This window comes from Colletotrichum destructivum, chromosome 6 (genome assembly GCF_034447905.1).
Source record: "Colletotrichum destructivum chromosome 6, complete sequence".
NCBI classification, from domain to species: Eukaryota; Fungi; Ascomycota; class Sordariomycetes; order Glomerellales; family Glomerellaceae; genus Colletotrichum; species Colletotrichum destructivum.
This window is the reverse complement of record NC_085901.1, coordinates 10,098-23,907: the sequence shown is the minus strand read 5'-3', so window position 1 is coordinate 23,907 and position 13,810 is coordinate 10,098. Positions and strand designations below refer to the sequence as shown.

The 13,810-nt window shown below is 49.5% G+C and overlaps 3 protein-coding genes across 3 annotated transcripts; 2 read left to right on the top strand and 1 right to left on the bottom strand.

Moving 5' to 3' along the window:
- Positions 1 to 526: 526 nt before the first annotated feature.
- On the bottom strand, positions 527 to 1,607 carry CDEST_09172 (Putative class II aldolase/adducin; the record flags this gene model as incomplete). The annotated part of the gene is made up of 2 exons (XM_062925331.1): positions 666 to 1,607; positions 527 to 601 (listed from the first exon to the last, which is right to left on the bottom strand). Exons 1-2 carry the CDS (start codon positions 1,455 to 1,457, stop codon positions 527 to 529), a joined length of 867 nt encoding a protein of 288 aa, XP_062781382.1. The 5' UTR covers positions 1,458 to 1,607.
- Positions 1,608 to 1,910: 303 nt separating this feature from the next.
- CDEST_09171 (Putative cytochrome P450) lies at positions 1,911 to 3,955 on the top strand (the record flags this gene model as incomplete). Its single annotated transcript, XM_062925330.1, has 4 exons — positions 1,911 to 1,935; positions 1,998 to 3,408; positions 3,470 to 3,614; positions 3,671 to 3,955. 4 exons carry the CDS (start codon positions 1,911 to 1,913, stop codon positions 3,713 to 3,715), a joined length of 1,626 nt encoding a protein of 541 aa, XP_062781381.1. The 3' UTR covers positions 3,716 to 3,955.
- A 6,296-nt stretch (positions 3,956 to 10,251) lies between these two features.
- Positions 10,252 to 10,539, top strand: CDEST_09170 (uncharacterized protein; the record flags this gene model as incomplete). Its single annotated transcript, XM_062925329.1, has 1 exon — positions 10,252 to 10,539. The coding sequence occupies one exon, from the start codon at positions 10,252 to 10,254 to the stop codon at positions 10,537 to 10,539; it is 288 nt and encodes a 95-aa protein (XP_062781380.1).
- Between the last annotated feature and the right edge of the window lie 3,271 nt (positions 10,540 to 13,810).

Below are 13,810 nucleotides of genomic sequence, written 5' to 3'. Positions count from 1 at the left end.
TGCCTCGGAGCTTATCACGATAGCACTGATTGCGAACTCTCTGGGATTGGACGCTTAAGCATGGATAATGGGTGGTATCGCCCGCCCCTACTGTCGGACTAGCACCCGAAGTGGGGAAGTGTCCGATCTTGTCGGCTTGTCCGACCAGCTCGGCAAACTACGAAGATGATGCAAGCTGAAACCGAAATTGAGATTGCACTAAGCATACGGACATGCAGTGCCAGTTTCTGAGCGCCTATCACTGGGGAACGCTTCTGTTGTCTGGTTCAGAATGCTTGGTAACAAAATGTCACAAGAGCGATCCTACCAAAAACTTCGGTGAGGGTTAAAGCTGAAAGGGTTATATCATGTGTCACCTTGAGAATCAGATGGTTGGGGTCAACAATAATATCAAATCGCTAGCAAACTTCGAGGTCATGTGAGAGGAGTTTCAAGATTCAATGACTGCTGTTTTTTTGGACATTAGTATCTTTGGCTACCAATGGGCGGCTACAGGTCAAATGTTAATATATTTTATGTATTGAAACTAGGCTTTGTAGTTCCCTTGGCACTTGTATTCTTCATAACTTAGATGAGGCTGGAATTCACAATACAGGGTTTCCTATGATTCAAATAAGCCCGTTAGTCTGGAGAAACACGATACTCGTTCTATGGTGTCAGCTTACCGGAGTGCTTGCCATCTTAAAGTTGTACGCCGCTTCCTCGTCAGGCACGAGGTGTTTCTCGAGTCCGGCAGCCTCGACTGCGAGCTGTACTTTGCAACTCCTCTCCATCAAACAGAACAGGAACGCTGCCTCATCCACCGTCTGGCCCACAGTCAAAAGCCCATGGTTCAGCAGAATCGCAGCTTTCCCTGTTCCCAGACTGGCCGCAATCTTCTGGCCCTCCGAGGCCTCGTTGGCAATACCACCATAGTCGCTGTAGACCGAGTGCGCATTATAAAAGTAGCAAACGTCTTGGTTCAGCATCTCGAGCGGCTTCGAGAAGGCCGACCATGCCCGTCCATAAACAGAGTGCGTATGACAGATGGCATGGACGTCGGGCCGGGCGCGATGCACCGCGCTGTGGATCTGGAATCCAGCAGCGTTGATGGAGCCATCGATGTTGCCGCCGGTAACTTCACCATCCAGATCGACGCATATCATGTCGCTAGCCTTGAGCATCCCAAAGTGAACGCCCAAGGGATTGATCCAGAATCGATCTTCGTATTCCGGATCTCTCACACTGATGTGGCCTGAGATACCCTCTGCGTACCCCTCGCTAGCGAAGACGCGGAAGGCTCCCGCCATGTGTTCCAGCTGCCACTGGCGCGTCTCAGCATGAGAGGCAAATTTCGGGATCGACGGGAGGGCTTTGCCTCGGTGAGCCATCGCTGCCATGGCATTGACATCTTGCGACTTGGTGGAAGCCGAGATTGATGAAGTAGGGAGGAGATCGACGACTGCGGAGGGCGCCATTGCGTTTGCTTTGATATGTGTTCTGCTTCAGATGCTGGTGAAATAGTTGATTCTGGTTACTGGATTCGTATTGAGACTGAGGACTGGTGGGAGATGATAATATTCACCGCCGGACAGGTTTCATGACTGACTAGATATTCTCTTGGCAACCATAATGCAAATGCCGCTTTCGGACCTTCCGACCTCATCGTGCTCCCCGCCGAGGGGAAAACAAAGTTAGTTCGCGAGTGCCGACGACCCACAAAAGCCGCAACCAAAGCGGGGGAAAATGACACTGGCTTGCTTGATTTTTACCATAATACCCCGTGAGTTTTGTAGGCATTGAACCTCAGAGAGCACTACCAACTACCCGAGATCAAAACTGATGTCGGTTCAATAAATTCAAGCACGATACGCCGATTCTTTATACACGATAGTGACAGCGAAGGAACTAGTTACAGGGCCATCAAGATGATGGCACGTAGCATTCTCCGTGACAGTAAGTGACAAGAAATCTACGTGAAAAGCGCTCACTCAGTCGTCCTGACATAATTCATTTAGCGGCGCAAGCTGTCGCTAGCAATCCGGTACCAACTCTCATAGCCATAGTCATTGCAAGCGCTGTGTACCATTACATCTACAATCCGCTGGCAGTGTCTCCACTGCGACTCTTACCTGGCTCCAAGGTCTACGCAGTGACGAAATGGCGTCTTGCGTTAGACGACTACCACGGCACAAGAACTCGGAAGATACATGGATTGCACCAGAAGTACGGAACTGCCGTCCGCATTAGTCCCAACGAGGTCTCGTTCTCATCCCTCTCAGCCTTGCGAACCATTTACGGCGCCGGCTCCGGATTCGAACGGACAAACTTCTATCGCATGTTCGACGTTTATGGGCGACAAAACCTGTTCACTTTTGCCGAGGGGAAGAAGCACGGCGAAAGAAAGAAGCTGCTTGCGCATGCTTACTCAAAGAGTGTGGTTCTGTCGTTGACTGGCATCGCCAAACCCCTTGTGGAGAAGAACGTTAAGAGCTTCCTCGACCTTCTTGAACAGGAGAAGAGTGTCGCAGAAGAGATCTTCCACAGTTTGCATTGGTTCAGTCTTGACAGTATTACCGGATTTCTATACGGAGACAAGCACGGGGGAACACATGCACTGAGAGGAAATGAGGCGGATAGGTTGATGCTCAACGATATCATTGACCCTAGCCGCAGAAAACTCAGTTGGTTCGTTGTTCACCTTAAAGCATACACCAACTGGCTCTACACAAGAACCGGCGTTATGGAGAAGCTTGTCACAGCTCTGAATCTTCTTCCCATGAAAAAACCGGCGACATACACGGGCATCCGAGCTCACGGCTTGCGATCATGGGAAGAATTCGAATCCAGTACCGTCAAAGGCGGCCAGTCACACGATGAGAAAGCAATCATTTCAAAACTTTGGAAACACAGTAAGAGCGAGAAAGAACCCCGGCTCGATGGCCTTGACATCGCATCAGAAGTTGCAGATCACTTCTTGGCCGGCATCGACACGACCAGCGACACGTTGATGTTTGTGATATGGGCACTGTCAAGGCCTGAAAACAAGGAATATCAGGAAAGATTGATGGCGGAGCTGGATTGCATACCTTCTATCTCCTGCAACCAAGATGGAATACCAACAGCAGAGGTCGCAGACAAATTACCTTATCTCGATGCAGTCATCAAAGAAGGCCTTAGACTCTACGCCCCGTTACCGGCGTCGGAGCCACGCTCGCTGCCTATTGACACCACGATAGACGGATATCATATTCCTGCTGGTACGGTTGTCAGCATGTCACCGTACACGCTGCACCGGAATGCAGCTGTGTTCCCGGAGCCTCTTAAATTCAAGCCAGAAAGGTGGTTAGGAGAGTGTGGAGACGTCACAGAGATGAAGAAATGGTTCTGGGCATTCTCAAGTGGCGATAGGATGTGCATTGGCATACAGTATGTCTTCTTCTTATCCTCTAATATTTGCGCGTGGAGAACGCTAACAAGAACCTAATAGTCTTGCCATGGCCGAGATGACAACTCTCTTAGCAGCCCTCTACTTGAGATACACAACCAGCGAGCAAGACAGGCAAAAGAACGCAAGCCCCGGAATCACAAGCCGATTTGAAGTATTCTCCGATGAAACATTTGCTACAGTTAGGGTGAGCTACGAGATGGTTTATATCGGCTACGGCATAGTTACTAATCTCTATGATAGGAGCATGAGTGCTGGATCAATTTTACAGAACGACAAAGAGAATAATTTCGTTCGAAGACCTTGAGAGACGTCGCCAATCAAAATGTGGTGGACGGGCTATTTGACTGTGTCTTCAATTGGGGACTCGTGTCTTGGCGGCAACTTAACAACTCTGGAGCTGGTTATCAAAAGATCAGATTGATACAATTGCAATTGCGCCGTCCTTGACTAGGGATACTTTGTGCTTGGAACCTGGGCATGGAGTAATCCGCTATCCGAGATCTTCCAGTCTCACCCACCCTCTAAAGACAGAACCCTGCGATACATATCCTGAGTGGGATGATAAGCCGTCCCGGTCACTTAGAGTGTCTTGAGGGAGAACTCCATCAATATCTATATTAGGGCCAAGACTGAGTCCAGGTGCATGGCTGCAGCTCTGCACATGAAGTCAAGGATTTCCAAGAATGTGAAGATCTTGAAGCACGTCACAGCAGATGTGAAGGGATACCAACGCAGGGTTGATTGCGACATTGAGCAAGAAGAAATACGAGAAGGATGTGAATGCTTCAGAACGAGCAAGTTGGACATAGCCCTTGATGAAGGACACTCCTGATGGTGAGGTACGTCATGAAGAAGTCCCTGGATGTAACCAACTGAGACTACTAGGGAAGACAAGTTTAGGATTTAAACTATTAGATAGCGTCATGTTCTCAGGTCCAGAACAGGGAAGTAGCTTTTGCCTTATGCGGTCGATGGTGATTGAGAGGAGATTTCCATGCCAGCCTTATTACCTCGTTTGTGTGTAAAGAAAGGAATGCAAATGGAAAAATGCAGAGCATTTTGATTATCACAATACAAAGAGGGTCTCGGAGATAATGCTCTCTCCCACAACTCGATCAGGAATACGAACTTGTGAGGATGAACAACCTCCTGGGCCGCCACAACGTCTTAGACGAGGGCATGTGAAATTCCAAGTACTCTCGATAATTAGTTGCTACGTGGAAGACCATTTGCGAGAGGATGAAAACATGCTGGTTATGCACGTCTTTCGAGTCTAAGAGGGCCGTCAGTCAGTCGTAATATCGTCCCCGTGCCCGAGGGGGACTCTAATCAGGCCCATCAGGCCCATCCACACGCATCGGGCCGAGAGCAAAAACGAGAGCTCATTCGAGTTTAAGGGCCCGTACGTCGACAAGCTCTGTCGTCCACCACAGCGAAATGATGGAAGTTCTTAGTCAAATGACGTTCCCCTCGCGTGTAGTCGAGTCAAGTCTAATCCTTCGTCAGCATTCGCTCTTTAGCAGCGGCATTTCTACTAGAAGTAGTTGATTGAGCATAGACTGAAACTCTTTAAATGAAGATGGCGCTGCAAGGTCTTGGTGTAGAACTCGTCAAGGGTGATGTTATGATCATGTCAAGGGTAAGAGCAAAAGAGTCCCTCTACCTATCACCATGACGGAGTACATATGCAGGTGTACTCATTCATGTCCAACTCCACCTACAAGTCCTCCCATCAGAACGGACGGCTGGGGAACATCACACGGGCGGTTGTGGTCTTCATCAACCCCGAGTACAATACGAAGGATGCATTATCGATCATGAAAAAGAGTTGGGGGACGCCTCTGGTGCGTGCGCTTAGGATAGGGACATCTTGTGTGCCTGCAATGGAGAAGACCTATTGACGACTGACGTTCGTGAGCACGAGCATGATTGTAGCCCGGACAGCAGGTAGTTGTGCACATGTACTCAAAGGATGTCAAGTTCAGGGACAAAGTTCAAGATTAGGCACATGGTAAACTTGACCCCAAACAGTCACGTACCATTTATCCTGTCATAGAAGTATCCGAAACCCGGCATCTTCACACGGATATGCATACGACAGCGTGTCGGTAACCCCCTGATCATACTGAACGAGATGCAACCGGGACTACTCCCCCCCTTGATCTTTGTAATTATGCTTCAGCTTAGAACCTACGTACCTACCCTCCCTCCTCGTTGCAACTGCTCTTTATAGCGTGAAACCTACATACCGCGCGACTTTTAACGCTAAGAGGGTGGATGTGAATGTTCAAACAGAGCTTCTTACCATGGTCAACGTAGCAAATTCCCTAAGAATCTTCATCAAGCCCCTGCTGTTCAAGTCCGCCATCGTCAGCTAAGAACTGCCTAATGCCCCTGTTTTCGCTAGTTCAATAATGACTTGGCCGTCATTGTTGGCGGTAACGAAGTCTGTCCCTAGGCATTCGCTGTAGACCAGAGGGTTGTATGCGTCATCATATAAGTAGCAGGTGTCTCTATGTCAAGGGCAAGTAAGTTCTCATAGATGCCAGTTTAAGGGAGATTGACGAAGGTGTTGTCGTCCTCGTTCCTAGCGGCGTTTTCAGGTAGAGCATTTGTCTCGTCAGAGTTTCCAAACTTTGTGGTCGTGACGACGATAAAACAGAGCCCCCGACAAGAATCCCTTGTGACGGTGATGGTGACGAAGCCGTTTGGAAGCTTCTGATTGTATGGCAGTCAGTTTTGCCACCTTTAGTCTCGAAGAGGCCGAGAGTCCAGTTCTCGTAACATGAGTAGCTGTAAGCATCGCCGTCATGGAGAGCAGATATGAATGGCCACTTTGGCAGCTGGAAGAAGAGAGTGAAAAATATGGGGCGTTATTGACCAAATTGTGTCACTAAGTTGCAGCCCTTTTCTAGCTGTTACGTGCAGAACCTTTAGCTACACACCTTGAACACACAACTGGCTACATAAGGTGGTAGGGGGTATTAATGCCATGAATTACAATACGCTAACAACTGTCTGAAAAGCAAAACTCCTACCAAACACAGGAGCAGGTCCTGCAGAAGCAGCAGTAAGAACGCAGCACATACCTTGTTGTACTACACGGAAAAAGCTGTTCTTGCTCTATGCCATCCCTGTTTCTATCCTCCTTTACATCCTAGCCCGCCTAAACTTGGTGACTGTATAATCAAGAACCACCAAGTCGGCACAGCACATGGTGTATTCATCGTGAAGGTTCCGTCTTAGAGGCTCGATTTCGACTTCGGGTTGGTGGTAGAGTGCTTCCCACATGGACAGCGCAATGACACTGTTTTCCCGTAGAGCAACCAGGCTTCCACGAAGCACCTGGCCATGTAGCCACGACGAATTAGACACCTTGGCTAAAGGGTCCTTTTCTTGTACGAGCGCATTGAGGAATTGCCAAAGCTTGTCTCTGACATCCCTTTCGCGTTCTCCTTCAGCAGCGGCTGCTGCTGCTGCAAAGACGGTCGGCCCTGCTCCCAATACCACGGACGACCTCACGAACGACCTCACGGACGAAACACTTCCTGCGCCGTCTACCAAATGGAGAAACATCGTGGTCGACAAGCCTTTGAACTCGCGGCAGAAGCAGCAGCAAAAACAACAAGCCAGCAACCAACACAAGCCGCCACCGTCACCGCCGCCGAGTCAGCGTCAGCTTTATCCCAACATTGATGAGCTCACTCATAGATTCATGAGCGCAGCACCTCTGCGGAGTCAGCAGCAGAGTCAGCAGGGGCCAAATGATAAGCAGAAACATTTGCTGCAACAACCGCACCAAACTCGGCAACTTGAGGCTCAATCGCTTCATTTCCCTCACGTACTATTGCATACTACACCATCGCGTTGCCAGAGCCATTCGGGCAACGTGGCGTGGCCCTTCACTTCAACTTCCACCGCAGCCGTAAGCGAAGCGGACCGGCTTTCGCCCCCGGATGTGACAACAGAGCAAAGGCATGGCGGCTATATGGGGGAGAAGGGGAAAGAGAAGGAGAAGAAGGACGATGTCCAGGTTGGGGACAATCACGGCTTTGACAACAGCAGTAGTCTTGAGCAAGACCTCATGGACCTGAGTATCAAAAGCAAGGAGAACAAGGAAAAGTATGAGAAGATACCGGCGGAATACAAGAACTGGCTGTTTGCGTCGAGACACGCATCCCGGCAACACTGAGAACTGCAAGCAGCTACAGAGAGGTACTACAAAGCCGAGGCAGAGGCTGCCGCTCAGAAATACAAGGTCTCGGCCAGGGAGCAGGATTTGGAACGCACCCTATACCAGCAGACTTACGAGGACTGGACAGAATCCGTCAAGAGGCACGCCGAAGCCTACGACGTCTGGGTGGATGCCAAAGATGCGTTCCGGCTCGCCGAGACTGCCAAGGAGGCGTCCGCGCAGTCGTGGGAGAAGTACCGGGGTGTAGGAAGCGCTCTTAGTCGCGAGGATGGCAGCCGTAGACGTTGATAAGGATCAGTGTTTGCGGACCTATTGATGTGCGATATATTGTTTGATTGTCCTTGTTAGGCTTTGGGTTTTACGTTTGTTTTTCTTGATGTTGCATGCATAATTTGACCAGTTCCTTAGAGCTTAGCTCGTATTGTCTGACACAATGTGTCCCCCCCTGCATCTCGAAACTTCTGTGTTATCATGGTACCACCACTTAATAGTTTCAGCAAGCAAGCCCTTAGGTGTATGTAAAGAAGAACTTCGAAAAATGGCCTAATCATTTCTTGTCTGCCTGTAGCTGGGATATCTTGATATCTATTCCACCAGTCGTATAGAGTAGAAGTGAAACTTTCTCACAGAATCAAGAAGCTGTTAGCCATTAGATGACGAAAACAAGGCAGGAGGACAGAAAGAGTAGAACACAAGTAATAGACATAGGAGCAGAGGAATAGAAACACAAGATGGGGGATCTCCAAAAACGAGCACAACCCGGCGCCATGAAGCTGAAGCTCCCTGAACTGTTAGAAGCCAAAACGTATCATGACTGGCCTTGTCCACCAGTCCCACTGGGCCTGACTGCGACTTGCCTGATACGATCCTCAGTTCGACACGCCTCGGATGCGTTGCATGGCCACTTCGATTGAAGGTAGGTGCCAATGCGTTCGCACCACCACCGCGTCACGGTGACGCCTAGTCTTGTCCAAGGTCTCCGTCACCCACGGCGATCCGCGCCACCACTCAGGTGTCCGTGTTCGACTTTGGAGTTGCCCATCGGAGCGGATGTCCTGCGGCAGCGGCGCGGGAGGAAGCGGGACGGCCAACAGGGCGGCGATGGTATTGCCCTGTCTTTCCAGCTCGGCCACCACGCCTTCCACCTGACGGCGTGTGAAGCCATCGATCCACGTCATGGAGGATGCAGTGGCGAGAAGGGGCAAGACTTCGCGGTAGAGGGGAACGAGTTTGGCCAAGGCGATGCTGGTTTCGTGGGGAACGGCCGATGACTCACGCGGCTGCAGCGGCAAGGGGAGTTGCTGCTCCGTTGTTCCGTAGCTTGTGATAGCTACAAGAGGCGCTCATTTCGTTGAAGAGGTGGTCCGGCAGGATGTCGTCCCTAACGATGTTCAACAGAAAGCTTAAGTATCGCACGCCGTTGGCAAGTTCGAGTTCGAGCTCCTCCGTCTCATAAACCGTGTCGTATACGGTCTAGGCGAATGGCAGCAGCCTGCCAGGGATTTCGTCATCGTCAGGAACAGTCTGTTAATCAGCTCTAGCATGCTTTAAGATGTCTCATTGTAGAAGCGCAAGTCAGAAGCGGAAGGCTTGTCGTCGTCGCAGGAGTCGTTAGGGTTAACCGACTCCTTGTACTTTGGCAGGATAGTGAGCAGGGTGGAGGCAGAACTGCGGGCGCTCACCGGCCATGATATTGACATTGTACCTACTCAAGTATTCTCCGTCGGAACGCGTCGAGATACGGCCGTCCGTGTACAACTATTAGCCGAACCCATTCATCGTCCCACTCCATGCCCCCCTGCTTGACTAGGAAATCTCGACGCGTTCCCTAGGCCTCCCATTAGCCAACAATATCAGATACACCCCACTTACTGCTCTAGTGTCTCTATCTTTAAATGAAATCTTGATGTTGTAGTTCCTTAAGCCGGCTGTGTTCCCTACAACAAGAGACTGCTGCAGTGTTCTATACATTAAGAGAATAACACTAAGGATAGGTATGTAGTATAACCTACCTCCTAATGCAGACAAAAGCTAATTGCTAAAAAGAGCATAGGGGAGTTAACAACCAGACGCTGCTACAGCTCAGCTGGATTATCTGTAAGGGGAACAGGCCATTGCCGCGCAACGAGGAGTCTAAGCTTGTGCCACGCGGCTCTCTAGAAGCAACCTGCAGAGAGCTTAAAGCCAAAAGGAAGGATGCTCACCAGTTCATACTACATGTATTTAGAACCAGGGACGATATTATCTAGATAGATTGCTGTAGCTCTATCATCCAGTCAGTCAAGTTAGGCTAGGTGCATCGCCGCACTGCGTTAAGGTTTGTCTTAGAATAAAAATGTAAACTACTTTAAGTTTATACGCTTAGCTGCAAACAGCTTAGCGTTTCCACGCTATCACAAAGCCCTATGTCACTTAAGGTGATAAAAACGTGTTTCTATGTAGACGCATGTCGCTCTAAATTAACTTACATACTTGTGACTAGGAAAACAGCGTCGCTAGACCTTAGAGCTTGGTATCCTGGCGGTCCCGTTACCTAGCACATGTTTAACAGTTTAGTCACCTAGACACAAGTCAGGCCATGCCATCTATGTCGTCCGCTCCAGAGCAAAGTCCCAGAACCGGCCCAATGCGACCTACTAAGCGGCAGAGGATACTGGCAGGCCCGTCCGACGCAGGAGGGTCAGAGGACATGCCGCATCCGAGGCAGGCGCAACCCGCAGCGGCGTCGTCCAGTAGCACAGAGACCAACACAGCCCTTAAGGGCAGGCTTCTAGACACCTTGTTCGATATCATCGCGAAGATCAACCGGAGGCGGGCCGACAAGACCCTCGGCACCCGGCTCGTCGAAGCGAGCACGAGTATTCTCCAGGTAGCCCTCCGCGGCAGCATAAGCTACTCCAACGTCCGTACGTAGACACCCATTCAAGGCACAGCCAAGAACGAGAGCAATAGCAAGATTAGGGACCAGCCCCTCCTCGGCCTCCTGCGCGGACCGGCCTAGTAGTAGGGACGTGGGCGGGCCGGAGCGGCCCCGCTTTTTGGGACCAGACCCGCTTTCCCCAACGCCAGCCCACCCAACCAGCCGCTTGTTGTTCCCTCCCCAACTACAGCAGGGCTAGGGGCTGGGGCGGCTGCGTAGGGATTGAAGCAACGGCAGGGAGGCACGCCCCGGGCAGCCGCCTCCAACGCCGCAGTTGCTAGTAAGCCACTTTAGCCTACAAAGCCGCACAAGCCTGCGCCTTCCTAAATCTATTAGCAGGAGGGTATTGTTAGCAGTTAACAGAGGAAGGACATCCTTTATTCTATGCCCTGTTCTACTTCCTAGTTTCCCCTGCCTAGAAACAGTTACCAGCCTGCTCTTTCCCTATAGTGCTAACCCTAGCAAACAAGGCCAGCCCCCTACAGGCTAGGCCATTTTTCGTACTAGTGCAGCAAACCAACTTATCTTAGTTAAAGAGCCTAAATTAAAGTTCTAATGTTCAACCCTGCATGCCTACAAAAAGGCTCTCCTTAGAATCCAGGAGCTCCAAGACTAGAACTACGCGTCGTATCTCGACAGTGCCGTTGCAGTCTACATCCTGTACCACAATATCCAGCCTCCAGCGTCTAAAACAAGCCTCAAGGTCCACGTCAATCAGCATACAGTTAGAGTTTATTGCAGCAAGGTCAGCCTTATGTATACTTTAGCGATCTGCAGAGATGCGAGTGCCTCGCCGCAGGCAACGTCATATCTCTGTTCGGTAGCTAGATACCCGTCTTGCCATCGCCGTCACAGACGCATCAACAGGTTAACGCAAACAACTCATTGGATTCAGCATTGGCCCTTTAAAGACATTATCCCTTCGTTCCCTCTTACTGCAGTTAATCCGGACTTGCGATGGCTGTAGACCAGGATAGAAGCTGTCCTGCCAGCCCCCCTACTACTATCTTAACTATGCATTATCGCAGGCTGATTCTCGCAGATTACAGCGTAAAAAAACAAAGGATAAATAAGGATAACGCGCCCCACGTGCACAGCAACCCTGGGGTTGGCGCATTCACCCTACAGCAAAACGGCTAAAACGTTAACCCTACCTACGCCTATTAGAGGATAGATAGAGCGTAAGCTAGAAGCAAGCGCTGCCAACCGCAGCCAGCAGGGCCATAAGGTGCACCGCATACTGCAGCAAAACAGAGGTTCTTGCTTAGGCATAGAGAGAGATGTATACACCTCTACGTATGCAGCCTGTCTAGAGACAGCGCAGCGTAAACAAGCTAGTAGGCAAGGGGACTTGTAACATAAGGAGGTAGGTTAGGGCTACAGGTAAGTTGATGTATACTAGTTAGGTTACAGCAGGTGCAGCAAGCAGATGCATAGAGGAATATTGTAGAGAAGAAGACAGAGAGGCAGAAGGAGGCAAGAGGAGAAGGAGGAGGATAAAGTAAGGGTTACAATTAAAAAGGCTAGGATTTAGCCTCATCTATTCCTAGTAGTTGTAGTAGTAGCTAAAGAAGTAGTAGTCTCTATTATACTCTATAATTAGATACTTTATAGCACTAGTTATAGAAAGAAGTAGTTCTAGAGAGATTGTAGTATAATGTTTTATTTTACTAGTTTCTTTCTTATTATAGAATCATCCTTAGTCTTTAATTATTCTAAAAGGATAGACTAAGCGTCATTGACGGTGGTATTCTGGCCGAATACCAGGGTTGGGGTGCAGGGTTGCGCGCAAGAAGGGGAGGGCTGGTCCGTGCGTTTTGCCGATTGTTTTTTCAGCCGATTACCGTAGGGGGTTACCAAGACCCGTTCCCCCCCTCCGCAACCCTTTGTTCCCCTCACTTACTCACTAACCCTTAACCCCCTCCGCAACCCTTACCCCATGCATGCACGCGCAGTCGCCGCAAGACGCACGGACCAGGCATGGTCAGCCAACCGTCGTCGTCGCCTGGAACGTCAATCAACAATCCCCTATCCCTCCCCTAGATAGATAGATAGAATGGATAGAATAGATAAAGACATATAGGATAGTATTACACCTACATATCTGCATATATACGCACATGCATGCAGGTCCTAACTGCTAGGTTGTAAAGTATACTACTATCTAACAACTACGCAGATCTATATTAAGGATAGTCCTAACGTTAGAGCTGGCTTTTATTATGTAGTGTGTTTTAGTTTAGATTTAGAATCTTTTTTAGAAATGTAATAAAAGTACTAAAAAAGGAGATAATTGCAGCGCTTTGTTTGCGTTTCTATGAAAATAGAAAGCAAGATAGGGATTAATTTGTATTTCTATACATATAGAAAGTAAGTTAGAGGTTAGTTTGCATTTCTATAAGAATAGGAAGAAATATAAATACAAATACATCAAAACTTATACAAACACTATAATATCATTCAGTATTAATATAGAAAACTTTACATTAGTAAATTTAGTACCTAAAGGGTTAGTTAGTAAAGAAGGTATTCTCATACTAACTAATAGGTATCTTAGTAGATTAAGAATAAAGAATAAGAGATTAGAGGCCATTTAGCTTAGGGTTAGACTCTTAAGAAAGATTAACAAGGTAAGGTAGTAGTTAGTAAGGTAAAGACAGCCTATAAAATCCTGCAGTACATACAGTTAATCTAGGTAACAAACATGTTGAGATCTTGCGTCTTGCTGTTGTAGCTGGTGTCTTGCCTTGGCGTCGTCCATTGTTAATATTGATAGGCAGGGTCAACAAGGTCGCCAGGGACAGGCACGGATCGGACGGTAGAGGCCTTAGGAGCAAGGGACCAGACCAAGGACAGGACTACAGGGCCGGTCGGTCAGAGATCGGACTAAAGGTGGGATCGCCCGAGACAGGCCAGCAGCCTATAAAACCATGCAGGGCCTAAGGCCAAGATAACATTGCATACCTAACCCCAGCAGGGTCTTGGTAGTGTACTCGACACTCGCCATGGACTGCAGAGCTCGAAGGCCCGGGCCGGGCGAGGTCAACAAGGCCGCCGGAGCCGGCCAGGGATCAGACCAGAGTCCGGATCGTACGAGGCGACCTGGGCCGCCTCTGTTGCAGCCTCCCAGGGGAAGGAAGGCCCGAACCCCTCCCCCTTCCAGGGGTAAGTCATTTGACCTCACAGGGTGGGGAGAAGGGAAGGAGGGGGGTGATGGAGGGGGGGAAGCTGCGTTTATAACCCCCCCCCCCCCCCCCTTATTCCT